At 42.8% G+C, this 27,898-nt stretch overlaps 2 protein-coding genes across 10 annotated transcripts in view; both read left to right on the forward strand.

The window, feature by feature from the left end:
* The window catches only part of LOC109642379 (DNA (cytosine-5)-methyltransferase 3A-like), a 39,884-nt gene extending 30,034 nt beyond the window's left edge, over window positions 1-9,850 (forward strand). For 5 of the 9 annotated variants that reach the window (XM_020107139.2, XM_020107140.2, XM_020107146.2 and 2 more), the window contains 11 exons: window positions 159-238; window positions 452-564; window positions 1,211-1,394; window positions 1,798-1,882; window positions 2,288-2,433; window positions 2,570-2,660; window positions 2,786-2,934; window positions 3,199-3,284; window positions 3,395-3,464; window positions 3,872-3,990; window positions 4,231-5,218. In XM_020107139.2, coding sequence (XP_019962698.1) covers window positions 159-238; window positions 452-564; window positions 1,211-1,394; window positions 1,798-1,882; window positions 2,288-2,433; window positions 2,570-2,660; window positions 2,786-2,934; window positions 3,199-3,284; window positions 3,395-3,464; window positions 3,872-3,990; window positions 4,231-4,372 — 1,265 coding nt within the window. In that variant the 3' untranslated portion in view covers window positions 4,373-5,218. Of the gene's footprint in view, window positions 1-158; window positions 239-451; window positions 565-1,210; window positions 1,395-1,797; window positions 1,883-2,287; window positions 2,434-2,569; window positions 2,661-2,785; window positions 2,935-3,198; window positions 3,285-3,394; window positions 3,465-3,871; window positions 3,991-4,230; window positions 5,219-9,780 lie in introns of those variants that run through there. The other 4 variants (XM_020107144.2, XM_069514654.1, XM_020107143.2 and 1 more) reach the window with 3 other exon arrangements.
* A 1,328-nt stretch (window positions 9,851-11,178) lies between these two features.
* Window positions 11,179-27,381, forward strand: LOC109647067 (dihydropyrimidinase-related protein 5-like). Its single transcript, XM_069514656.1, has 14 exons — window positions 11,179-11,318; window positions 16,219-16,324; window positions 17,214-17,363; window positions 21,494-21,652; window positions 22,516-22,695; window positions 22,784-22,852; window positions 23,211-23,255; window positions 23,348-23,423; window positions 23,510-23,666; window positions 23,787-23,928; window positions 24,109-24,251; window positions 24,370-24,577; window positions 25,028-25,205; window positions 25,288-27,381. Exons 2-14 carry the CDS (start codon window positions 16,223-16,225, stop codon window positions 25,371-25,373), a joined length of 1,695 nt encoding a protein of 564 aa, XP_069370757.1. The 5' UTR covers window positions 11,179-11,318; window positions 16,219-16,222; the 3' UTR covers window positions 25,374-27,381.
* Window positions 27,382-27,898: the final 517 nt, after the last annotated feature.

Consider the following 27,898-nt stretch of genomic DNA (forward strand, 5'->3'; position numbering starts at 1 on the left):
ATAACTACAGCAGAATTCTTTACTGTTTGAATGGAGGGAGTTTTGTGATTCAGTCCTGTTATTGATTTGAAGTGCGGCGTTATGTTTACCTTTCCCCGAGTTGTATTTACCGCACTTTAAAATGTTGGAGTTTGTGTGTCTGCCTTTTTTTTTTCCAGATATCTGTATTTCCTGCGGAAGCCTCAACGTCTCTCTGGAGCATCCTCTCTTTTCAGGAGCAATGTGTCAGGGTTGCAAAGTAAGACATCACCCAGCATTTGTCCTTTCATTTATTGAAACTGGTAAATAATTCAATATTATCCTTAATTGCTTCTGGCGGAATCAGATCATCATGATGTGACATGAAGTGTTTTGTCCAAATGGACAATTTAAAATCTAGGAAATCTAGAGTTACTGAGGTTTCTCGTTCTTCTGATCGTGTTTATTTATTTATTTTTTTGAATCCTGACAGAACTCCTTCCTGGAGTGTGCCTACCAGTACGACGACGATGGCTACCAGTCCTACTGCACCATCTGCTGTGGAGGCAGGGAAGTGCTCATGTGTGGCAACAACAACTGCTGTAGGTCAGTACAGGACCGTACACACGGCTCGGCGTGGCACCGCCAGAACCCGGCTGCTCCTTTTTGTGGCTCGGACAAAGGTTTTGGATTTCACACCAAGAAAAAACAATTTACCCACAAACATGACGCATTACGACCGAGTCAGCCAGGCGACGTGGAACCGGTTTATTTATGTGAATGCAAAGTAAACTGTTGACTTCTGACTTCATCCCTGCAAATACTGCGGATATCAAGTGTCGGAATAATAAACTTACAATTAACCTGAAAACTGCATAGAGACACTGCCGCCAGCTTTAATGTGTCCCTACAGAGAGGAACCAAGTAAAAAACGATACGCAGCAGCAGGCGAAGACGAGAGAATTATTCATTTAACATATTTAACTCACAAAAAAACACACGGGTCACATATATAATGTGCTGATTTGGTTTGGTTCAAACTCTTCCAAGGAGCCAAACCACAAGTCTGTGAGAGTGGATATGATACTTTCAGCACAACTTTAACAGGAAGTGGACGAGAAGTAAAAGACAACAAGGCGTCATTTCTCTAATTTGTCCGAAACCACAGGCGGGAAAGCCCCCGGACCATATTCATGAGTGGTGCAGTAGAGAAACTTAAAACACGATGAACCCCCTCCCCCCATGTGTGCAGGTGTTTCTGTGTGGAGTGTGTGGATCTGTTGGTCGGAGCCGGCTCGGCAGCGACAGCCATCAAAGAAGACCCCTGGAACTGTTACATGTGCGGACCCCGCAACACCTACGGGTTACTGCGGCGACGGGACGACTGGCCCTGCAGACTCCAGCACTTCTTTGCCAACAACCACGAACAGGAATTCGTGAGTCTTGATTTATTAAACAATTATGATCATATAAAGAAAAGTCGTTATAGTATTAGCGGATATTCTTTGAATATATAAATATATTATTTATACTAAGTGCCAGTTATTAGAATTATTAAATTAACCTTTTTAAATATATTATTTTAGGGAAAATTGCCTTAAGTTAGATGGTAAAGAAAATAAAAACAAGACATATTTTAAATTTCCTGTATTTTCTTACATTTCTTGTGGCTCCACTTCTCATATATTTATCTATATTGAAACATGGACTTCTCATATAAATCAAAACCTATTGACATAGGTTAAACTTTGCCCAAATCATTATCTAAATAAATGTGCAATTTTCAAAAAGGAAAAAGGAAACAGCTTCCTCTCTTCTCTTCTTCACTCTCTATTTCAGGAGCCAGCCAAGTTGTATCCTCCAGTCGCGGCAGAGAAGAGACAGCCAATCAGAGTCCTCTCTCTGTTTGACGGCATCGCCACAGGTATATGAACACGGTGGCTGGAACTGGCAATTATTTCACTATTAATAGGCAACGTCAGTCTGAAGCAGCGACCGGGTGGTGCTGCTGCTGCTGCTGGGAAATTTCTTATTCAGACATTCATGCTCCACAGATAATGATTCCTAATGACCTCAATTAATCCCCTGACTTTCCTTCTAGCGCCACCATGAGGTTTACATTTGTGGATGGAACACATGAATGTTTATTTCTTTGCTATATAACATTAAAACATTACAGTTGCTCAACATCAGCGTTGTCATTCTGTCACAACTGGTTTAAACTTAATTCTTTACTCGATAAGAAACACAAGTTCTCACGTCAACACTAAATAAGTCATTTCATTCTTCTTCTTTGGTGAATGACTGAAATGATCAACCCATTGCTCAGGTCTGCTGGTGCTGAGGGATTTGGGCATCCAGGTCGACAAGTACGTGGCGTCTGAGGTGTGTGAAGACTCCATTACTGTCGGCATGGTACGACACCATGGACGCATCATGTACGTGGGAGACATACGCAACGTAACCCGCAAACACGTAGGTGACACTCTCATTTCAAAGCAGTACAAATAAGCGCCAGGTCTGAATTTACAGTCGCCAACGTGCGTTCAGATCAGACATGATGCATTTAATGCAACACGATTACTTGTCTTTGTTGTCTTTCATCTGTCAGATTGACGAGTGGGGGCCTTTTGATCTGGTGATAGGAGGAAGCCCCTGTAACGACCTCTCCATAGTCAACCCTGCACGCAAAGGCCTTTACGGTGAGAAGTGATCCTGAGTCAAAAGATTTTTCTGGATCAAAAACAGATCCAGAAAATCTGTACGATTTGAGAAATTGTTGTCGTTTTTCCTCATCACCACAAATGGTTTCTCTCTCCTCCTGCAGAGGGAACTGGTCGGTTGTTTTTTGAGTTTTACCGACTGCTGCACGAGGCGCGACCAAAGCCAGGCGACGAGCGGCCGTTTTTCTGGCTGTTTGAGAACGTGGTCGCGATGGGAGTCAGTGACAAACGGGACATCTCTCGCTTTTTAGAGGTGCGGTGAACATGCCGAATGAAGCCCAGCCGCAAAATACACACTCACACTTACTTACGTAAAATATCTATCCATATAGAAAAAGAGATTTTATCATTTGTACCAGTTTCTTATCTGTGTCTCTCACGAAAACGCTTTTCAATGCAGCAGAAAACGTTTTTTCTGTTTCTACATTCACACATAATTGAACATTCGTCGGAGTCTCACACAGAAGATGTTCCCGTTCGGTGAAAACAGTAACGCAACCCTGTCGTCTGTCTGCAGTCTAATCCAATAATGATCGACGCCAAGGAAGTCTCGGCTGCCCATCGCGCTCGCTATTTCTGGGGAAACCTGCCAGGCATGTCCAGGTGATACATACCTACAAACACAAACACACAATGAAACCATTGAAACACAACTTTTTAACTGACGTGTTTTTTTTTTTTTTTTTTGTGTTACCTTGGTTTCCTTGTCGCAGACCCCTGGCACCCATGGTGAATGACAGGCTGGACCTACAGGAGTGCCTCGAGCATGGCCGTCATGCCAAGGTAGCCACCTGTGTGTGTGTGTATGTGTGTGTGTGTGATTATTATCATTATCTAACTTTTTAACTCATGTTGAGGCACAAATCACATCTTATAATTTAACACCAACAGGAAAAAAAAGAGTGTAAATGTGCAGCATCTAAAAATGAATGTCTCCAACGTATGAAAATAGAAAAAGGAAATATCTACTTTCATCAATACATTTGCAGCAGAAGCGTTTTCCCTTTGTCGACTCTCTCTCTCTCTCTCTCTCTCTATATATATATATATATATCCGTACTAGTTTTAATGCTTCGTATGATCACGGAAAGCTGATGCACAAACGGACGACGGCGGCCGGATTAAAAACAGCATGTGTGTGTTTGTCTGTCTGTGTTTGTGATGTGTTTGGCTCTGGATGGTAATTCTAGTTTGAGAAGTTGCGTACGATAACGACACGCTCCAACTCTGTGAAGCAGGGGAAAGACGAGCATTTCCCCGTCTACATGGACAACAAGGAGGACATCCTGTGGTGTACAGAGATGGAGAGGTACGGTGGTGCGAGTGTGTTGCGTGTCTCCAACCTGTTTATGTGTCCAATTAATGATTTAACGTTATTATCTATTAAATTAAAAAAGGTAATAAAAACAAAACTTGCATTAACTTTCATCTGCAGTCAGTAGAATTGGATGCATGGAGGAAATCTGAAGCTGTTAAACATCATCAGACATTTGATTACAACCACAAAACCTGTGGAAGTAAAATAACGGCGTCTCCCGTGTGTCTCCAGGGTGTTTGGTTTCCCTGTCCACTACACTGACGTGTCCAACATGAGTCGTCTGGCCAGGCAAAGGCTGCTGGGACGTTCCTGGAGCGTCCCCGTCATCAGGCACCTCTTCGCCCCACTCAAGGAGTTCTTCGCCTGCAACTAGTCACACACCAACTCTCTCTCTCTCTGTCATGCACACACACACACACACACACACACACACACACACACACACACACACACACATGCGTACACACATAAACATGTAATGACAAACACACAAACATCTACACACTGTATACAGATTGTACATGAAGGTTGGCTGACACAGGATCACCAGAAACAAACACACACACACACACACACACACACACACACACACACACACACACACACACACACACACACACACACACACACACACACACCTGTAGGCTGACCTTAGTCCCCTGGTGCTAGCTTCCTGATTTACACCAATGACTGTTTATTAAGATGGACGCCGCGTCTCCTCTTCCTCCTACTTTACAAGAATTAATCCGAAACATCCCGGATACGTGCCGGTGCGGCCATCTTGAGCTTTTTATGCCATTTTGAGCCGGATCGGGGGGAGTGGAGCCGCCATTTTGAGACATATCACCAACTATTTAAAAATAATAAAAACCAAAAGAAAATGATTTGATATGTAATAAAGGTTTGTGACCTTTACTGCAGCCAGCCGACAGGTGGGTGGGGGTGGGGGGGGGGGGGGGCAATCAAGACATTTAGGCTTTGCTTTCGGGAGCTGTCGTGTTTTCCATCTTTATAAACAGACGTTGATTTACACAAACGGACACACACACACTGGTGCAGAGTCTCTGTACTGTAAATCTCCACACACAAACTTCCTGTCCAACCTTGAAACTGATGTCTTCTGGCTTTACTCTGTGGTGGCAGCTGGAGTTCAAACCTCCAGGGGGTGCAAAGCTGACACAGACGCCCTAACATTTTTTTTTTAATTTTTTTTTTTTTTTATACAGAACGCTCTGAACACATCAACACACCAATGATTTCCTCTCAACCACAACACGTAACTGTATTCATGTGTAGTGACAGTGCTGCTGGTACATTACAGTGCAACCAACACAAATACATACAAAAACAAACACACACACTCCAGTAAATGCTCGTGGTGCTGGTCAGGCAGTGATAAGAGTCCTAATGGTGCCACTTTAATAACACTTTTACAGTTCTTGGTGCTCTTAGACACTGAACAATCTCAGGTTGTTTCAGTCGCTGCAGTTTTATTTCCCAACCTGAGTTAAACTAATCGATTATGAGCAGGTAGACGCAAAACACCGGCCAAGAGAGGAGATCCTGAGGTTTCATTGATTTCATTAGATCTGGTGTGAAAGTACCGGCAGGACAGTATCCCATAGAGATCAGGACTAAATCAGATTGAAATTTGTTCTGTTTCCTGGAGGAAATGCTGCTCTGGAAGGAAAAATCTCAGGGATTGAGGTAAACAACAAAGTCTTAATGACAATTCAAAGTGATTTACATCTAATAAAACAACGAGAAATAACGAAATAAACTAGAAGATCCAAATGCTTACGCCCTGGCTCACCTCACCGATCTGCTCCGGAATCAAATAGATGCTTCCTGGCTCACGCTCCACTCGTCCACAGAATTATTTTTGCAATCCTGCTAACTAACAAACAGACAGATGAAAACAACGTCTTTGTCAGTGTCCGTGAATTTTGTGAGTGCGGCTGCAGGTTAAGGTTATACTCAATGTACCTACTGTTTATTTATATCCACAGGAATATTCCTCGTCTCTGCGGATGAGGCATATTCTTCATATCGTCATGAAAATACTTTTAAAGTCAGATTGAAGTAGGAAAGTCTCGGACATGTCGACAACAACCGATGAAAACTGCATGACAAGAGCGCGCACGCTCATGTTGGGTTAAAAACCGTCTCTGTGTTCATTTCCCAGGGTTAGTGTCTGAGATCAGTGTGTTAGAATATTGTGAACATAATCAGCACAAAGAATGAAATCAGCTTTTATGCTCAGTACCTTTAACAGCTGCAGGTTTTCATACCAGTGTTCTTTCTTAAAACTCTGTACTGTGTGAATATTGCGTGATTAGGTATGATGTATATTAAGGTTCGCTAATTGCTGTGAAATACTGTAGCATTTTAACGATGGGTAATTTACCTTGTGTTTATTTTATGCTGTTGGATTGCATTGATTACTGTTAACTGTTGCTCCAACGACTGTGACGTTCATCTTGATGGTGCACATTTGGAAGTATACTGTTTGTCAGTTGTCTGATAGTGAATGTAGCAGAGGTTTCTCACATTGGTTTGGAGTTTGTTATCGTCTGCATTGATTTAGTGCCGGTGAACGAGACGTCATCAGGTGACGGTAGATGTCATAATACTGTTCCAACCCCCCGGACACACTTACTGGGATCATTTCATTAAGTTGTCAGTGACAAACCTGCATCTCAACCCAAACCCAGTTACTGTGAAGTGTAGATATAAGATAGTCTTTCTCTGTAGCGGCTCGTTTTTAATCATGAGCACGGCTTTAATTTTGACTGACACGTTCTGCACTGTCAGTCATGATGAATCGTGGACGCCCGCTGACGTAATCATTCTCTGATTCAATTAGTGAGATTGAATTACTATTAATGGCAAAACCACATAAGGATTTTTTATTTGTCTTATCTTTACGACCTTGACTTTACTCTGTTTAAAGTTTGCTTTGTAGATTTTGTGAAAAAAAAATCTCACATCGCTAGAAATCGCTCATTATTTTATTGGTTTTTGAATTTTGAAATCTTTTACCTGCAATAGTCAAACAATGGCCCTTCAACAAAAATATCTGACCTCTGAACTCTGTATTTATTTAAATAGATAAAACAACAGTCAGTATGTTAGCTGTTTTTAGCTTCTAGCTTGTTGCAACTATGAAATCAAATATTAAAAACAGATTTACAACTCTGTATTTTTCCACCATGCTTATAACCCTATTGAAACAAATACTGAATGTTTATATCATCTTCCTCTCCCTCAAAACCCAATTAACTCCCCACGTCATCCCCACTTCTGGATTGATCGATTTGTAATCAAAAATATTTCAGGCTCTTAGGCTCCGTCCATCAGGTTTAACTCATCCTGTGAGATTATTTCTTCTTTGAGTGCAGCTTCAAATTGAATTCCAGTTTGCAAAGTGTAGGTCCTTTCAGAGCAGAACAACCTGAACACTTCCAGGTATTTATTTTTCCTGCGCCTCAGCTCCAGCGTTGTCGTCTTGTGTCTGCTGACAAAGTTAAAAAAGCTCTCATAGTTGCACCTCGACTTTGCTTCATAGGGATCAAAACACTGCAGCGACATCCAGTAAAACCAGAGACAGACATTTACTTTGTAGACTCTCTGCTGGTTTTCTACTTCCTGTGACTGAAACAGACAGCCCTGGATAAATAACAGATACTTCCTTACACAACACAGATGCAACTGTTCAACCTCTATTATGCCCAATGCATGCTGGGATAATCCCAGACCCTTTCTGACTTTGAACGGGCATAAGCAGGTAAACAATAAGGAGATGATACACACCTTAACGCCATGTGTAACCGTCACTGGAGACAGTTGTGTGTTTTATTCAGACAGGGCTGTCATCTCTTTCAGTCTGGTGCTTCTGGTCTTGAGACGACCAACAATCTTTTCTCCAGGAAGCCTTCTGATCCTCTGACCTTCCTCAGATACCAGCCAACAACTGGACACACACACACACACACACAAACAAATACACAGTAACACAAAACAACAGTAAACCAGCAGGTTCGACATGTTTTCCCAAGTTTGCTCTTCGTTTTTACAACCAATCGTCTGGTGCTTTCTAAACTCTTTTTTACAGCGCTCTTGCAGGCCTCTCACACACACACACACACACACACACACACACACACACACACACACACACACACACACACTCACACACACAGACACACACACACACCCACACTCTCTGACCCACACACACATTTTGCTACAAACATGGTGCAGACATTCGCCCTTCTCCTTTCTCTGCGACACACATCACTAACACACACATACAAGCATACACACTGTGGATTCGCCGGCTGCCTGCTGCCATCAGGCTGGCCACGGCACCCCCGGGTGTGACATCGCCACCCTGCGTCACTTGGTGCTCCCAACCCCCACCCGGCCCACCCCCCACCGAAACCCCCCCCCCCTTCCACCTCACCCCCAGGTGCTGCATGTCAGTCAGTCAGTGTAATCTCTGATTTCATGTTAGATTAGGGAGTAAAGATAATAAAAATAATGGTAATAATATTACAATAATAATCTGTTATTGTGTGTGTGTACTGTTCCAGGTTGGTGCTCAGTTCAGTTCAGTCTCAGCCTGTAGAGGGGAGAGAGAGAGGCTCGAGAAAGCATATATTACAGTTAGTATAGTGACTTGTTCTATTGTATCCAAGGAGGCCGGAAGAAATTGTTGTTATAAGCGATGAGCCAAAGGACACACGCTCTCAAACAGGAGACGAGCTGAAGTGGCACCCGCTTCGTGGGAAATTGGTGAAAATGTCAAGAATATGCTGCATCTCCCAATAAGTCTGTGGATCTAAAGCTTAGTCCGGAATTACACCAACATTAAATGGGGTTTTTCTTGCCCCATGTCCCGTCCTTCCATCTAACTTCTGTGTGATTCTGCTGACAAACAAACCAAGAGGTGAAAATGTCACCTCCTCGTAATAAGAAGGATCCTGTGGTCTCTTCCCTTTTATCTTGTATTTGGAAAAGTAAACTTTCCTGAAACAGGGACCACAGTTGTGAACCACTGGCTTTTGTCCCATCAGATTTTTCTGCAGACGTTACTTCAGTGTGTGTCTGTTTGAGAGCGGTGCAGTTCGGTCAGAAGCGAGAGTCGATATCTTTAAATGATGGGTGACACGGTGATGGTGTTTCTGTTCGCCTACATCGACAGCTGTTAGGCTGAGTGATGCGCTGTTTTAAACACTGATACACAAACAAATACACACAGATACACACTGTTACTGACACACAGAGCGAACGGCGCTCGGACGCAGAGACACACGCACAACACGTACACACACAATGCTGTGGCGCATGCAGACACTCATCTCATGGACTAAATGAAAGATGAGCTTTTCGGGAAAAGGAGGAACTGGTGGTGTTTCAAAAGGTGCTAAAATTTTATCTGAAAATAAGAAAAATATATTGTTAGGAATATAAATCAAGTTTGTCTTTACAATGACTGTATTTAAGTTTGTCGTAGTAATGAAAAGGCACTATTATTATTTTACTCTTGTATGAATATGAACTAATTAAAAAAAGCATTTTAACTTTGTACTTGAACAATGTAAGAAATGAACCGTGAATAAAAAAAAGGACTGTTTCTTGTGATCCAGCCTGAAAATCTCCATGTTTTTCAACTGTGTGTGTGTGTGTGTGTGTGTGTGTGTGTGTGTCAGTGAGAAATATAATAACCTGTGAAGTCAAAACTTAACTCAAGCTCCTATTGTTTTCTGTGTCTAACAGCTAATTTAACTGTGGCGGATGTCAGTTCTCTCTCCAGGCTCCGCTGTGGCTCAGCAAGGTTTTTGAGATTTTCCAATTTACCATCACTTCACTGAAGCCAGGGTAAAGTAGAACCACCGGGGAACTACCAGATGGCGTATTTGTATTTAATCTCGTTGTGAAGTTGTGTTTAATTGCACTGACACAATGAAGGGAAAGAATCATGCATGTTGCTCTGTCTCAGTACTCAGGATGGATTGACCCTTTATATTTAAAGCGAGTCCTCTCTACGGAGGCCGCCATGTTTTTGTTTTACAGTAGACTGGACAAACCAAACCTTTTTGAGTTTTTATGACAACTGAAGGTTTCCATATAGGTTCTCCCTCGTGTTTGGAAGGGGAGGGTGAGGTGAGGGGTGTTCAGCTGCAACATGACACTTCACCACTAGATGTCACTAAATTCTACACGCTGGACCTTTAAGAATGTATTAATCATCATTGATCTCCATCAGCTCTGGTGTTTAAATCTCTTCCCTCTGTTAATCTCTTCCTGTGAATTCTCTCCAGCGTCACTCTGCCATGCTGTCAGGTGGGCGTGTCTCCACTCTGAGGCTTCTCAGCGCCATATTGTTGCCTTCACGTGCTGCTTGTAAACGCTTGTTGACCAAAGTGCAGCATTCGTGTGCTGCAGATCAGAATATCAAACTTGCTGAATTGGATTTCTTTTTTCGTTGACTGATGTTTTGTCGTGGAGATCGATCGGTGCACAACAGAAAGAAAAGCAGAACAAAATAGAGTGAATGTAGTTGTTAGTAATTAATATGTCCATCCTTTTATATATTTGCCAATGAAATACTACAGAACATTACATTTTCTATAATATGTATAGATAATATAATATTTTACTATCAATTCGGTTTTGGGTAAATTTTAGAGTATTGCCATTTTGCAATATGGGCGTATTATCCATGACACTATTTAACAATAGGAAATTACTTTACTGATCCCTCAGAGAAAGTATACATGTTAAAGAAGTAGAAAAGACAATGTAATATAATAAAAAATAAATAAACAAAGATAAATTCCTTAAGTGAAATAAAATATATGTGAAGAAATTAGAAACAAGACTGAATAAACAAAGCATCGAACATAAACAAAATACTGTGGAGCAGGATCTGTCCTATTGTTATAATTCATGTTGTTTTCTTAATACACACAGGGATCATAAATAATGTCTCAGGTTTGAATCTTCACCTGTTCTTCACTAATTATTCATTTTAAAAAACCAAAACGTCATATTTCCGGTGAGCAAGTGAAGGCAGCACGGGAAGCAACAGACGCGCCCCTGCCCTGCGGTCACATCTCCCCTCCCATTGGTCGGACGTCCCCGTCACTCAGACTTCCACGGCCTGTGATTGGCCGGACGCCGGCTGGTGGGCGGACGCGCATCTCGAGGCTCGCGCTGCTCCAGCTGTCCGCGCGCACTCTGCTGCTGGGCAACGGAGAGAAGCAGAGCGCGAGGCCGGCGGAGGGGCTCTGAAGACCGGACAAAAAAACCAGGTACCACCCGCCTCAGAATGCTCACATGTCACCGGTTATTTAATATGTCGCGGGACGAGTTCAACCATTTTGATTTTCTGTCTCCAGTGTGTTTTTAATGTTTAAATGAAGCGTTTGATCTCATTCGGTCCTGGGCTCCGCCACTTGCTGACGTCAGTTTCGTTTAATATCATGGAGCTAATATCATGGAGCTAATATCATGGAGCTAATTAGATCTCTGCTGTTTGTTCTACGTGCTCTCTCGCGGTCACGGTGCGTTTAACCGTTAACCGCCACTGAGAATGAATGAACGTGAGAAAGAAAAATCGATGACAGTGAATGAGTTTCACGTAAATCCAGTGAAAAATCAGTCAAACCGGGAGAAAGCGTCGTGTGTGTGTGTGTGTGTCGTCGGTGCAGTAAGGCTCAGTGTAATGTGTGTGTACGTGGTGTGCCATCGTTGCAATAAGCCTGTGTGTGTGTGTGTGTGTGTGTGTGTGTTGATCGTTATGTAAGTCTGCCCTTCCTCTATATGTTATTCTCTCATCTACCAAATACGTTGAGTTACGGTGGTGATGAAGAGGAGGGTCTGCAGGAGTCGTCCTGAATACAAACGAGCCTGCTGGTGTGTGTGTGTGTGTGTGTGTGTGTGTATTACACTGTTGTGTGCATGTGGCTGCCTTCATCTTTTGCATGATTCTCAGTTTTTCCTCCCTCTCTCATTATTGGCTTCTTCGTGTAGGTGTCGCACACACACCTGCTTTGGTTTGTGTGTGTGTGTGTGTGTGTGTGTGTTTGTTCGAGGGTCCTTCAGGAGGATCATGAGATCATCGGTGCATCACGGTGAGCTGGATGCTCAGATCCTTCTCAGATGATGCAACTCTCGGCCTACTCGTGTTGTATTCCTGTATTTGAGCATCTATTCCATTATAAGCACGGGTGGTCACGTGTTTTGTGATTCCAGGTGCTGTGGATGAGGATTATTATCACTGAGACAGAGTTTGTCTTGTCATAGCTTTGAAATTAGAGTGGACGTCGCCTAAATTCTCAGGCGGTGTTAAAATGTGCTGCTTCAGAAAGCAATGAATAGGATTCAGATGCTGTCTGATCATCCACCATCCTTTTTGTTCGAGGCGTATACCAACCCTTTAAAGCACATCGATTCACCTAGCATGCCCATATCAGAAATACTATGCATATTAAATATTATGCATCCCAGGATAAAGTGAATGTAAGGTCGTATGTAAATGCGAGCACATCTGTCTGTTCAGTGCAAACAGAAAACGGTGGCATCTGCTGTGAGCATCTAAATCAGAGGATGTCGGCAGCAGAGCTAATCAAGTAAAGTTTGTCCTGTTGGTGGCACCGAAATGGAAACGCCCCCAGGTAATTTAAAATCAAAATGATTCATCCTGTCAGGAACTTAAATAAGCTCAGTGAATGTCTCATATATCTTCTCGTCAAAGCTGATGTCTTTGCCTGTAGGTGGCACCAGAGAGAAGGTGGGGGACAGGTCAGGCGAAAGGTCAAAGGTTTAAAAAAAAAAAGCTGTAAATGCTCTCAGTAGGTTTTTTTTTTTAAATAGTCTTAATGCCCCAAGTTGTAGAAGAAAGGAAAGAAGTGCAGTAAAATATGGAGACACCCGTACATCTTCCACAATAATACACTAGTACAGAAGGATGAGAGAGAGAGAGAGAGAGAGAGAGAGAGAGAGAGAGAGAGAGATGCCCCTAATCCTCAGGAGTGATGCCCCAGTTAGTTATGTGGTTATTGTATGTTTATCTTTGTGTGATTCACTAATGTTCTATTCACTCTCATGCAGTACACACACACACACACACACACACACACACACACACACACACACACACACACAGACTCATATTGACACTCACCGTACACTGTCCCTCCCTGTGGCGATTACTCCACAGATCAAGCAGGAGTCAGCAGCTGTCTGCTCCTTTCTTCTCACTTACACCATGCACACACACACACACACACACACACACACACACACACACACACACACACACACACACACACACACACACACACACACACACACACTCTCATTGTCACAAGTAACTTTTAAGGACATTACACGCACACACACACATGCACACATGTTTCCGTGCCTCACATGTCGTCTGCACTTGTCCAGAAACAGACATCTGAGGATTTCAGCAGCTACTGTGTCAGACTGAAGCTCCTTCTACGTGTTCAGGCTTTTCACAGAAACGTTTGACGTCTCTTAGTCTTACAAATACATTTTCTTTCATTCCGATTGGTCTAAACTAGCTACACGATGACAGTATGTTGTCATGAAGTTGCGTGTGTGTGTGTGACATTGTGATGATGTGACATTGGGAGTCTGAACTAAGTCTGCCTGCTGCTCCACATTCATTATTAATTAACACCCCATTAAAAAAAACTGTCTGCTTGCAGAGAGCAGAGGAGTGAGGGTGTGGCTTTGTGTATGTCTGTGTGTGTTTGCTTGTGTCTGTGTATGAGAACCCTAACGTGTGCCTATCCATTTGTGTGTGTGCGTGTGTGTGCGTTGCTGAAGCAGCTGGTGGGGCAAGTGTGAAATGCTGCCTGGTGTGTGTCTGTGTGTATTTTTCTGTGGGTGTTTGTCATGCCCACCATGACACAGCAGAAAGGGAACTCACACTCACTCCGTCAACCTACACTGAAACAGCCGGGTGGTCTTTAGCATTATTCAGGACCAGCAGCCGCTGCAGACAACTGACGTTTCTCCAAGTAATAAAATCTTCGCCACCTTTGATTTAACGTTTCTGTCCACGTGAAGCCGTCTTGTGTTTTAGTGTGAGAGGGAAATGCATATATCTTTTCAAATTGCCTTTTCTGCAGACAGATGTTTGCTGTGTAATCGTAATCTCGAGGCTTCGACGTACCGAGACGACCGCAAGACCTGACGTGGACCAATAGCGGCACCTTCTCACGTCGCCCCCAATGTAGCCTCATGACTCCTCAGATGTCTTCATGTCACATCACAGCTCCTCACAGCACCTCAGTGTGCTTCACATCTCCTCCGTCACCTTGTGTTTCATCACATTCTGTCAAATCGCTTCAAGCCGATTCACATCAACTGTGATGTTTCTAATGACTGACTGAGAGGAGCCACCTGTCTGATGCTTATGATGCTGAGTTTCTGTTGTTCTGATATTTTAGTGTAACTAACGTTGAGGACGTGAGTTTGAAATTCAGTCACACATCTTGTAAAACAACTGCATGCTTCATATTTTAATTGGATGTCCATTCCATCATGAGTGTGAGTATAACAGAGAGTTATTGACAGATGACCTACAACGGCAGTGTGATTTTTATTTTCCCTCCCTGCCAGCAGCTGGGGGGCTTTACTGTGTGTTCGTGAGTATTAAAGGTGTCACTGTACAGAATGTCAATTATATAAGTTGACTTTAATTTCCTTTGGCTTTACAGTCCTCACAGACACACAAAGCCTGCAGTGTCCAGTGCAGCGGCCTGTTTAGTCAGCGTTCCCATTCCCCCCCCCCCACACACACACACACACTGTCAGTCAGCTGCGTGGGGTTTGGACAAAACAGACTGGAAAATAGTGACAGCAGCAGTTTCAGTCTTTAAATATCAGTTTGCAGATGCCAAAGATTTAAGTAGACACCGCTCAGTTTCTGTGAAGTGGATCATTTATTTGTTTCCTTAATTCTGCACAAGATGCTCAGGAAAAAAAGTGCACTACTCATTTGAATAGAACTGTATTTGGCAGCAGAGCTCAGTCCGTCCTGACTCCACTGTTTCCAGAAGATAAGCAAACTCTCACATTGGACAAGCTGTCACCGCTGTCTCATCCCGACTGAGTTGGTAGTTTCATTACACCGACTGGCCTGATGGGGGCACTACAGCGATCGGTATTTGTTTATTTAAAGTGACAAACATTAACATTTACGTTTGTGTTGCAATATTTCTTTGCAAATCGGTCCTGAACTTTTAGTATGCCTCACCATGCTATGACATACATGCAGTCGTGTGTGTGTGTGTGTGTGTGTGTGTGTGTGTGTGTTTGTGTGCGTGTGAGTCCGTAGCCCCTTTTTTTCCAGTGAAAGCACTCCAGTTCCCATCTCCTGGGAAACCACTCTTTTATCATGGCTGCCAGGCCTTTAGGGCAACGCTTTCCATACCGCACCCCCCCCCCACCACCACAACTGCCATGTTTACCACAATCACTTTACCATTCATGTCTGCACAACCCTCTTCTTGTTGCTCCTCTTCTATCAGTCTATCAGTTTTGCTCTTTCTATTTTCATCCCTTCGTTTCTCCTCAATTTTCTCCGAGCTCAACTGGAGTCTGACCTGATCACAAAAAAATGTCCGTTTGATACAGAAGCGCCAGTGTGAGTTGAGTTCTGGGTTCAATATGAGTCGGACCATCGATCCACCAGGCATACATGCAAGATATCGGTTCTACAATATGTTTGAGTGACTTTAAAAGTAAATTGACAAACGGGGAAACACAAATCCAGTTGAAGCCATTCTGTTCTCATCCAGTTGAGGTACACATTTTCTTCTCACTGTTCTCTTTCCTGCCCTGTCGCTCCCCTCCTCTCCTCTCCTTCCTCTCTCCATTCTCCTCCATCTTTATGAGTTGATTCTGCGTGACTGGGAAACCATTGTGCTCTGCCCCTGAAACACATTGCATACAGCCATCCATGCAGAACACACACACACATACACACAGAGGAATGTTTGTGGAAGCTCCTCTCAGTTTGTTGAGTCTCATCAGACTTAATCAAGCTGTGTCTTCAATAATGAGCTGAAAGTGTGAGACCTCGACCAGGTTGAATCCACGAACCGATATACAATCTGTTCAAACATCATCATTGTAAATGCTTTTATTTTTCATACCTTCTCGTTCTTCTTGTAGGACTATGGCTGCCAACATGCGAATCCTCATCAAGGGAGGGAAGGTGGTGAACGATGATTTCACCCATGAAGCAGACGTCTACATTGAGAATGGCATCATCCAGCAGGTAACACATACTAACTAATGTTACTGTCACCTTTATTTCACCTCAGGCACACACAAAGGTATGTATGCATGCACTTTGACTGACACATTTACTCCCCATGCATCCCCAGCTGTTACTGTGGACTCATTTCACAATAAAACAGTATGAGGAGAATGAAGGACTCGCTGAACTGTGGCTCCACGCAATGACAGCAGACGCTATAATTAGCTCACAGACTGCTGTCATGGAACCCGTTTGTGTGAAGAGGATGCATTTTAATCAGAAAAACCTCAAAGCTCTTTTGTAGTTCTGCTGAAACATGCCACTATTTATATCACCAGAACAGTATTGATGTCAGAAGGTGCTCAAGTCTGTGAAAAAGGTTTGTCTTTATCATTTTAGGGACATTTACTTCATTTCAGCTTTACTGAAGTATCTGTTACAGACAAGTTGTTTGCTCTGATTTACCAGTATTATATTTTTTAAGTAAAACGTATATTCTGCTTTTCACTACAAACCACATTCACACACACATTCTTCCAGAAGTACAACATGCTACTTCTTTCTATCACACACTTGTCATGCACAGACATCAGGCGCAATTTGGGTTCAGTATCTTGCCCAAGGACACTCAAGCGTTTGGGCTGAATGAGCCGGGGATCAAACCACAACTTTCTGATTAGTGGATGACCCGCTTACTTCTCAGGGATTATTGGGGGGGCTGCGGCTGTTTTACGGGATTATGTCGATTATTAAAACAAATAGTGGAGGTAAATGCTAAAAAGGTTACAGGGGCACATCTCTTCCAGCTCCATCACGGTCCTGTTCAAATGCTCAGATGCAAGGCGGAGGCGACTGTACAATGTGTCATACAGTTGTGTAAGTTGATCGTTGGTGTTTTCTCCGGCAGGTTGGAAAGGAACTGATGATACCAGGCGGGGCCAAGGTGATCGACGCCTCCGGAAAGCTGGTGCTGCCGGGCGGAATAGACACCAGCGTGCATCTGCAGGAAACCTTCATGAACGCCGGCATCCAGGACGACTTCTACAGTGGGACCAAGGTACACACACACACAAACACACACACACAAACACACGCCTGTGTTATGACTACAGTAGGTTTGTAAGCAGACAATGACCTATGATTAAAGACATTTAGACTCCAGGGACAGCTGTAATACAAAGCCATACTTTCTTTCTCTGTCTCGTCTGTAGTTAAATATTCACCCCCCCCCCCCTTTCAGCTTCATCATCACGACCGATGACCACACATGTTCTCTCGCTGCTCCTATATGATGCAAACCCAAGCAGCTGTTTGTAGATGAAAGCAAAGACACACTCAGCTGTTCAGTTTTCATTAGTTCATTTCCTACGGATGCTCTCCATATTTTCCAGTGATCACCCCGAGACTCAGAGCAGAGAGGATGATTTAATAATGAGGGGATTTAAAAATTCAAAAGAGGGAGCGTATTAATTGTTGCCCGCAGCATCAGCATGTTCTGGAAGATGTTGTGGGACGCTATTGCTGTTGTTGTCTGGTATAGTTTTCGAGGCTGTAGTCACAGGCTTTGCAGTGGATGTAGGAAGGCGTGGCACAAGGAGAGAGCTACTATAAAGCTATTATTTTGTCCTAAATTAAACTTCGGGGCTGTATTACTGGAAGAGCATAAATATAATGTGATTTTTTTTTTTTATAAACATATAACTTTTACACTTATGTCCAGCATCCACACTACTTCTGAGTTTGGATAAGTCCAGAAACACTGCTGACTTTTAGTTTGGAAACTCCGAGGCTGCATGGTAGACGGGCAAAAAAGATGATGTTTGGAAATAAACTTCCTGAGCCGACGCACATGTCCTGTGTATGTGAATGGTAACGTGATATGCATTTTCAGGTGTGTTAGTATGGAAGGAGATTAATATTGATAAAGAGCTAAAGTGCTCATGCACTTAAAACGAAAGTGTGTTAGTCAGATGCAGTCTAAGAAGTTCATCTGATCATCTGTAGATCTAAAGCCCCTCTTGTATCTTTCTTTTTCAAAACACCACCAGTGTGTTTTTTAAGATTTTAATGGTGGATGATATCAAGTGCTGGGACTTTGCAGCGCTGAGTCTCAGTGAAAGGAGGCTGGAGTCTAATGGAATGTCAGATGAAGTGTGGTGAGAGGAATTTGGGGCAGATTGAATCCTCCGTATGCCAGCTTTACCCCGGCAACCCCCATTTACCAACCCCTACCCACTAACCTCGCTGCCTAGGCAACTAACCCCCCACTCTGTGTCAGTGGAATGAGAGGGAGCAAATGCGTGCGTGCGTGGATGCACGCGTATATGTATGACCATGGTAGCATTGTCTGGTCCCTATGGTGCCTGAGTTACCACGGCAACAGCTCATGTGCAATTGTGATGAACCCCAAAACTATTTTCCCTCCCTCCCATCGTTTTGTAACAGTCTGCTCCATCTCCTGCTCTCCCTCCTTCCTTCCTTCCTTCCTTCCTCCTCTCTTTCTCGCTCCCTGCTGTTTCCTGCGCTTTATCCCCTTCGGTTTCACCCCATGCTCCCCCCACCCCCCAGGAAAGACTCACACTGATCTACAGACCTTTTTATACATGCATTTTTTCATCTTGTGTTAAGGTTTTGTGTCCAGATATTGAGCTGTGTTATAGTTACACTTAACCTTAAAAGATAAATTCAGTGCCAGCTGCACGTTGAAAGTCTGTAAATTCTTATTTATACAAATAAAACATTCACTTTTTAACAAAACCTATAAGTGTATTGTTTGGAGAAGAGTCTTTACTAACACCAGATTCTCTTAGATATGTCAGATCCTGAAAACCCTCTACTGTATTTAGAGTTTGTTGTTGCAGAATCAAAATTCATATTTCAGCTTCAAAACCTGATAACCCTTTTTAATACGATTCTTGTACAATCGATTTTTTCGCTTGTCTGATTCAAATTGTCCGATATGAGCGTTTCACAGATATATAAGTATCGTGTTTATGATCTAAACATTTGTTATATGAAAACTTTTATTTTACAGAATGAACAGTGAGATATCCATCATATTAAAATGTGAGAGCGACTTCGCCGGACCACATCATTTCATAACGTTGTCCTTATCGTCGCGGTGTGTGTCGCGGCAGACGCTGCAGACATCTTGTGTAAAGTGAAGCATGAGCATTTCTGACAGAGGCTGATCACAGAGCTGCTGTGGTAATCTGTCTGACACTGATAGCCTCTCCCCCCGACTCCAACATACAGAGATTCTCTCATCCTCTCAGATCAGTCATGTCTCAGTCACTCTCTCTCCCTGCCTCCCCCTGTCTCCCCCTCTCTCATGCATACACAATCAGAGCAGCATTTTATATGGAACGTTTTAAAGTGAGTTTATAAAATCATACATTTCACTGCATACTCAGAAACCATATTCTGTCATTAATACAGGGATTTGTGTGCTTGCTTGTTATTTTTTTACTCCCTCACACTGTCACTGTCTCTCTTCCATTACTCTCCCTCTGTTTTACTTTCTTGTCTGGGGATTATCTTCACAGTAGGGGTTGGGGGGTCTTTAATAGAAAGCCGCAGTCATGTTAAAACATTGTCGGGAGGTTTATGTGTCACCATCTACTTTAGGTCTGCCGTCAGTGATCGGTGATATGTTGGAGGAACCAGAGGAAGGACAGCTTTTAAATTAATTTTGTTGATTTGGACATCTTGTCTAGTATGAGAAATAAATTCTGTGGGTGTGAACAAAATTAACTTTTTTTCAAGTCTACTAACTGCACGGTGGAAAACTGTTTTTCAAATACTTATGTCAGACCTGGTTATTCTTGTTTCTACACTGAGTTTGCTGATGGTTTCATTCTGCTCACCCAGACGTCCTTATCAGTTCTATCATTTAAAAGTCTAAAATTGGATGTTTATCCAGTGACTGTCATTGCAATGAAAGAGAGCAGGAGTAAAGAGATTTCAACCAGCAGACAGCTTCTCCTTGTTCCTCTCCACGCTGAAAATGCATCCCACTCAGATGATAACAGAGAGATAGTAATAACACATTCCTTTCTCTCTTTCTCCTTTTCCACTCAAACAATCCCTCTGTTTGAAGGCAGTACATTTCAATTTAGGTTTTCAAGACAAGCATTTTCAATCCCACAATCCCCCTGCTGTGGGTCCATGTTGCCTGATTCTCCGTCTCACACACACCCTGACAGTGATCAATGGACATTACATATGCAGAGGCCTTGGATGCTGACGCTGCAGATGATTCTGACTGGTTACTATGGTTATATACGAAACATAATAGCTTGATGTTGGCCACTGTAGCTGTCACTCAAACACAGACGGCTCCGCTGTTCACTTCCTGTCTCACACATGATTGTTGCCTGTTTTCCCATCAGTCCCTGTTAGACTCTAGTGTGATATATTGAATGGGTGACTGTCTCAGTGCACGGTGTCAGGAGGAGGAGGCGGTGGAGGGCGCGGACGCGGCAGACATGGCTGAGCAGTTATCTGTTGTCATGGTGACATAAAGTGCATTTACCATTCAGCTGACTGAAACGAGTCACTGCAGACAACTCCCTTCTCTTCATTCGTTCTCCAGCCTGTCCCCTCCTTCTCATTTTTCTCCTTCTCTATGTTTATCCTTTCTTCATCAGTCAGTGCCTTCTCCTCCTCCTCGTCACTATTTTCCCACAGTTTGCTGCTGTGTTGGAGAGGCAGCTATACAGCAGATATCACGTTCATGGTTTCATCAGTAATCACTATTACTTTTAATATTACTTTCAGACAACTTCCGACAAATTTCCATTTCTATCATTTATTTAATTGCCACAAGAACCGAGAGAAGTTCCCTTCGACGGATTATTACAGTCAAACAATATGTTTATGTGCAGAATATCATACGTGAAGAGAAATGTGGTCCGTCCATCAGTTTGTTTAAATAGTAAATACGAGGCTGGATGATGATGATGATGATGATGATGATGATGATGATGATGATGATGATGATGAACAGTTCATAGCTCACAACAGTCTTTGTTCTTTACACTAGAATCATTGTTTTCCTTTCTCATCAATCTCAGTTTTTTTTCTCCCTCTGCCTTCCATTGTCTCTCTACCTCCATCCCTCCCTCTCTCTTCCTTTCCCTTCCTTCCTCCCTAACTCACCCCTTCTCTCCCTCTCACCTCACCCAGGCGGCTCTGATGGGTGGTACCACCATGGTGATGGGTCTGGTCCTGCCTGAACAACACTGCTCCCTGTTGGACGCCTACGAGAAGTGCAGAGCCCTGGCCGATGCCAAGGCGTGCTGCGACTACGCTCTGCACGTCGGTGTGACCTGGTGGGGACCAAAGGTGAGATGCACAGAGGTTTCAACCAATGATCGTCCTGGAAACACTTCTCTTTTTCAACGGATGTCGTCCTTCACTCCTTCGTTCCTTAGTCTTTTATTTTTACGAAGCTGCCAAACCACCTTCATTTCTGGGTGAAATGTGTAATGACCTAGATTAAACCTCACATGAAGTAGGTTAACACACATGCTCAGTGGGCACATTAGACACATTCTATGACTCAACGAGCCAACAGCCTTTGGCTCTGTGTCGGTAAGATATCATCTGCTGACTCTGAGAGTGTGCCGCATCTCACTGTCTACAGTCAAATGGTTTCTGACTCGTTTCACCTTTTAAATCACGCGCTCACGTTATATTATTCCATGGCTGACATCAATATACTTCATTTCTTATTTTATTTATTGAAATTCGGAGTTTGTTTACCTGTATAATCATAAATTGAATAACAACAAAGTTATCTACTGTAAAAATATAGACAGTGACAATCTAATCATATATTTGTTCATTTGAATTTTGGCACCAGTACTTCTGCTAATTTAATGATGTCTTTTAAACGTTTTTTTTTTTACTCCTTATTGTTTTAACATTTTACTTGGTTGAAATATTTTCTCTTTTCATTTTGAGTTAATTGAACAGATTTCTCCTGTGCTGCAAAAATCCTCTGCAAGACTGTGATAGTCACCAATGCCAGTGTGATCTCCTTCTGGCTGCTCTCCAAGCTCATTTCATGCCCCATATAACAAACACACAAAGACACAAAGACACACACACACACACACACACACAGAGGATTCCAACTGAAAACGTACAGCTGTGATCGGCCCACAGCAACGATTCAAACCTGGGACCTTTTTCCTTGTGATCAGGTGCGTAATGAGATGGAGACCCTGGTGAGGGAGCACGGGGTGAACTCCTTCCAGATGTTCATGGCCTACAAAGACATGATGATGCTGCGGGACTCAGAGCTCTACCAGGCGCTCCAGAGCTGTAAGGACATCGGGGCCATCGCACGCGTCCACGCCGAGAACGGAGAGCTTGTGGCAGAGGTGCACATGCAGATTACAATGAGTGTTTAAATACCGAGGAGAGTTTTTATAAAATGTTAAGAATGCTGAAGTGTATGTGTGTTGTCAGGGGGCCAAAGAGGCTCTGGAACTGGGCATCAGTGGACCAGAGGGTATCGAGATCAGTCGACCAGAAGAGGTAAATTACATCAGAGGTTCTATTTATTTTATCTCTATTTAGATCTTGCCCTGCTCTCCTGATTTTCTCTTAAAATATTGATGGAAGCATACATTTAAGGGACTTGAGGTTATTGTTTCTATATAAAAGAAAATTGGAAAGGGAAACCTGATTATGACAAAACATATACAAATGATGATTTAAACATCTGACTGTCAGATGTCAGAAATGTATCCTACCCAGAAGGATAAATGAGCAGAACATTAGTTTGTTTGTTTAGATATTAAAGAGCTAATATCTAGATATATATTAATAATATATTAATAATAATTTGTTAAACTTATCATTGTGTGATTGTGTTTGTTTCTCCTAACTACAGTTGGAGTCTGAGGCGACTCACAGAGCCGTCACCATTGCCAACAGGGTAAACAGACATGATATTAGATTTTTACATCCTGTTCGTATGCATATGTCTGAATGTTAGTGATAAACAAATGGATCCAATCGTGATTACAGGCTCGCTGTCCGATCTACCTGGTGAATGTGTCCAGTATGGCTGCTGGAGACATGATCAGTGCTGCTAAGATGCAAGGTGAGTGGCCGGCTTAGTCCGTGAAGTTGGTGACGGTGATAAAGAGAGAAGATAATCATCCGTCTCTTTTCTTTCTATCTCTCAAGGTAAGGTAGTCCATGCAGAGACCACTGTAGCCCATGCGGTGCTGAACGGGATGCAGTATTACCACCAGGACTGGTCACATGCCGCCGCCCACGTCATCGTCCCTCCTCTTCGCCTCGACCCCAACACACCCAGCTACCTCATGGGCCTGCTGGGCAAGTATGTGCACAGCAGCTTCACAAATACAGAGCAAACAGTGGCTCTAAAACCGATCACTTGAAAGAAGGTGTTATGGATACATCCATTCCCTTGAACTAATCGCACGTATCCTTCTACCAGTGACACTCTGAGCGTCGTGGCATCAGAGCACCGTCCATTTAGCACCAAGCAGAGAGCTTTGGGCAAAGAGGACTTCACCAAGATCCCTCATGGAGTTGCTGGAGTCCAGGACAGGATGAGTGTCATCTGGGAGAGAGGAGTGGTACGTACACACAAACACACACTGACACGTTAATCTGCAAATCTGTCTGTGCAGCATTAAACACAAGTTTGATTGTTCAAATCAGAACAGCTTTGGGTTTCTTACAGTCATTTTTCCAGTGTTGTGTCGGTGCTCATCTGGTGACGTTTTTTTGTATTTTTAATGCATCACTACCTGCAGGTGACAGGAAAGATGGACGAAAATCGTTTTGTGGCAGTGACGAGCTCTAACGCTGCAAAGATCTACAACCTGTACCCTCGCAAGGGCCGCATCATCGCCGGGGCAGATGCCGATGTGGTGGTTTGGGATCCAGATGCAACAAGGTACGTGGTTAAAGTTGAAACCTGAAGGCGTGGGTCACAAACACAGGCAATATGTCATGATTGTTTAATTAAGTGCAAAACTAAAACTGGAGTTAATGGCTTTTGTGTTTTGGTGCAGGACAATCTCTGTGAGCACGCAGGTGCAGGGCGGAGACTTCAACCTGTACGAGGGGCTGCGCTGCCACGGCGTTCCTCTGGTCACTATCAGCCGCGGACGTCTGGTGTGCGAGAACGATGCGTTCATGTGCGCAGAGGGATCTGGAAAGTTCTACTCTCAGCGCACTTTCCCTGACTACCTCTATAAAAAGATGGTGCAGAGAGAAAAGGTTTGTTCGCTTCATTCACTCACATCAGTGTTTCTCTCATCACTCCCTCACCAAAGATAATAAATATTTAATTTTACTGCATTTCCTAAAATTATGTAAGTGCTCCCAAAAAATAAACTAGGGTAACGAGACTATTGCTGTGCTGTCAGCTGACAGTGAAACTACAGCAAGCACACCCATCAAACTGTCTAGCTCCACTGATTCAACTGTTTTATAAAGGTTGTAATGCTCCCTCTGAGCGCTGACGCTGTTCCTCTGCAGAAAGCTCCATCACAGCCTCTTTGGCTCGGCTCTATTTTAGGTGCACTAGATAATTTATACAACTTACTGCTGGGGAGGTATTTGATGCGCATGTTATTTACTGTGTTCTTTGAGTGAGAATCGGACAAAGAAATCTATACTGTATGAATGTAATGTGTGTGTATTGAAGAGGTTCATTGTTTGATTTAGACTCAGGCTTACAAAGGAGTCGACAGGGATCCATACTCCGGTGACGTGGCCATGGTGGCGAACACCATGAAGAAGGAGCTCGGTTTGGGCCCAATCGATGGAGATTCATCCAACAAGCTCGTTGCTCGGGCGCACCAGGGCGTCCGAGACCTTCACGAGTCGTCCTTCAGCCTCTCTGGTAGGAGGCAACACGACTGACAGCGTTGAAGGTGTTTATTTGAATCCTTGTTGTAACTGAAACTCATGTTTGTTTCTCTCAGGCTCCCAGGTGGATGACCACATCCCCAAGAGGTCCTCGGCTCGGATCCTGGCCCCTCCCGGCGGTCGCTCCAGTGGAATCTGGTAATCGCCGGTGACGACCTCCAACCGTCCGAGCCTCCTCCATGTTTTGTATATTTCTGAGCAACCAGGAAAACTGCACTGATTTTCAATCGCAGGATTTAAGTTGAGAGGGGAAAAATAAATTCCAGCACTTTGTCTGTGATTATTGACAAACTAACTGAAGATTTGCCAAAGTGACTTTTACAAATCTAATTTGTGTCTTAATTGGAGTGACTGATCTGATTAATTGAGAGTGAAGGGCTACCTATGAATTTACATGTTCTGCCAAATTCAAGCTGACCATGCTAACATTGATAAAGTCTGCTCATTATCACCCTGCTCGTATCCCGTGAAAAAAACGAAACAAACTGTGAAAGATCAAAACCAGTACAGTTTTTTAAGGTTTGAACTGAAGTGATGTCGAACGAATTATTTAAAAAAAAATAGTCAAACTGCATTCAGTGACATATCTATTAAACCCCCGTCACACACACGCGTACACTGTAGACAGCATAGCTTTAGACTCATACGACGATGTGTGCGTGGATTCTGTTTGTGATTAAACCGCCCGCTGTGCTCGGCTTCCTGCGGCGCGGCGGGTTTCCTCTAACAGTGTTTTTGTTTCCGATGGACGAATCTGTGCTGTGTGGTGATGAAATCTAACTGCTTTGTAAAACAGTGTGATCTCACAGCTGCACTCTCATCCACCCAACTCCACTGCCTCTGACTGGAACAACACATTTCCCACAAACATCCCAGCCCCACCTGTAACAGAGCAGGTTCTGTAGCCTGAGTGGAATAATACAACCCGTGGGCTTTACACTCTGGTCCCACGACAGCTGCTGTCGTGGAAACCTCCGCTTGTGTCGTGGCGTCTATCGACCTCGCAAAGCGCTCGAAGCCCTGAGGAGAAGTCAGTTCAGTTTCTTAAAGAAGGATGTTGAGCAAGTGATTTAAAGATCAGAGTGAAAACATAAACAGAAGAATCGTTGCTGCTGTAATTAGAGCTCATTTAACTGTTACAGTTTGACTGCTGGGAACACCAGGGTCCTTATTTATCAGACTGTGAGTAAAACAAATTGAAATCAAATATGCACAGTTTTATACACAAATGTTCCTTTAAATTGTATGTGTGATTACCAGTGTCTGTGAACAGGCTGAGCAGCGTTAAAGCACAGTCAGCCATTTTTTATATTTTTATTACTGTCAACAAACCCCATGTTGTCGTCGGCACTTCATCAGACTGTTTGAGTCTCAGCTCTGAGCTCGTGTTAGGGATCGAAAGTTAATTACAATGCATGCAAAGAAAAGTGTTGTGTGATGTACTTCACGTGTATTTTTAAAGCTTTTTAAAAATATTTTTGCTCAATGGCACTGAATTAACAACATGAGGCTTTGACTGTACTGATGATTTGTTAATGGGACCAATTTATTGCTGGTTTTAGTCTTTTTTTATTGGGATTTATCGACAGTAAGAAAAATCTAGAATATCAACAGACATATCCTTTATTTAAATAAAATCAGGATGAGTGTCAAACTCTGTTTTTGTAGAATAAAGTGTGATTGTTGTAAGAGCAGCGTGTCTCCTCAGAGCAGAAGGATTGAGCTGCACAGGCTGAAGAAAACCACTGGTCTCATTCCTGCCTCACAGTATTATATTTATACATGATCACACATCCTTGCCTGTGTACTATCTATTTAGGGTGTTTGTTTTTATTTTTTAGTTGAAAGAATAAATGTGCCAATGTGAATCACCCGTGCCACATCGACACCCATGCATGAAGAGCACCACGAGGAGACGGAGGAGTTGAACGACACAGGTTCACAACAACTGGTGCTTTTTTTTACGATAACCTACGACGGCTACGTTATTTTATTGTTGGACGGTTTTGTTGTGTTGAAGGCACTGTGACTGGTCAGTGTGTGTTTGTAGACTCTTGTTGTGTTGGACAGTGAACCTGTTGAATCTATACATGGCTGCTTGTTTCTTACCACAAGAATAACAGCAAAGAATAAAGTGAAAACAAAACCTCCTTCTTGTTGTTGTGTTTAAAATGCAAAGGTTTGTGGTGTCAGTCGGACTAATGTATATTAACAATTATTTTAGTAATGGATGTCTTTGAAAAAGTACAAGATGACACACACTCATTCAAAGGGCAGTAAGTCCTGTGGTGTAAATGTCATTACATTTTGTAATAGTGAAACCTTTTCCATTATTCAGTACCTCGATCATCTGACAAAATTAGTCTGAAATTTAATTTAAAAAACATGAAAATAAATGCATTTAACAAAAAAGAATATGTTACCATATATATATATATATATATATATATATATATATAGTTTACTGATAAATATGTGTATCTGTTGAAGGGGAAAACAAATTATAAATAGGATGACGAAGAAAAAATATAGCTAATTTACTTTAATGTTTAAGTCAATGTGATAACAAATAAAAAATATAATCGTTATCTTTGAAAAAAATGTATAAAATGTTCCTCCTTCAGTTTTTGACTGACTAACCTAAGAGGAAGAATTTATAGAGTCCCC

This window comes from Paralichthys olivaceus, chromosome 19, assembly GCF_024713975.1.
Source record: "Paralichthys olivaceus isolate ysfri-2021 chromosome 19, ASM2471397v2, whole genome shotgun sequence".
Classification (NCBI taxonomy): Eukaryota; Metazoa; Chordata; class Actinopteri; order Pleuronectiformes; family Paralichthyidae; genus Paralichthys; species Paralichthys olivaceus.

Coding starts and splice junctions, on each gene's coding strand:
- LOC109647067 (XM_069514656.1), top strand. CDS start 16,223: ATGGCTGCCAACATGCGAATCCTCATCAAGGGAGGGAAGGTGGTGAAC. Junction 24,252..24,369: donor TGGGATCCAGATGCAACAAG/GTACGTGGTTAA, acceptor GTTTTGGTGCAG/GACAATCTCTGTGAGCACGC. Junction 24,578..25,027: donor AGATGGTGCAGAGAGAAAAG/GTTTGTTCGCTT, acceptor TGTTTGATTTAG/ACTCAGGCTTACAAAGGAGT.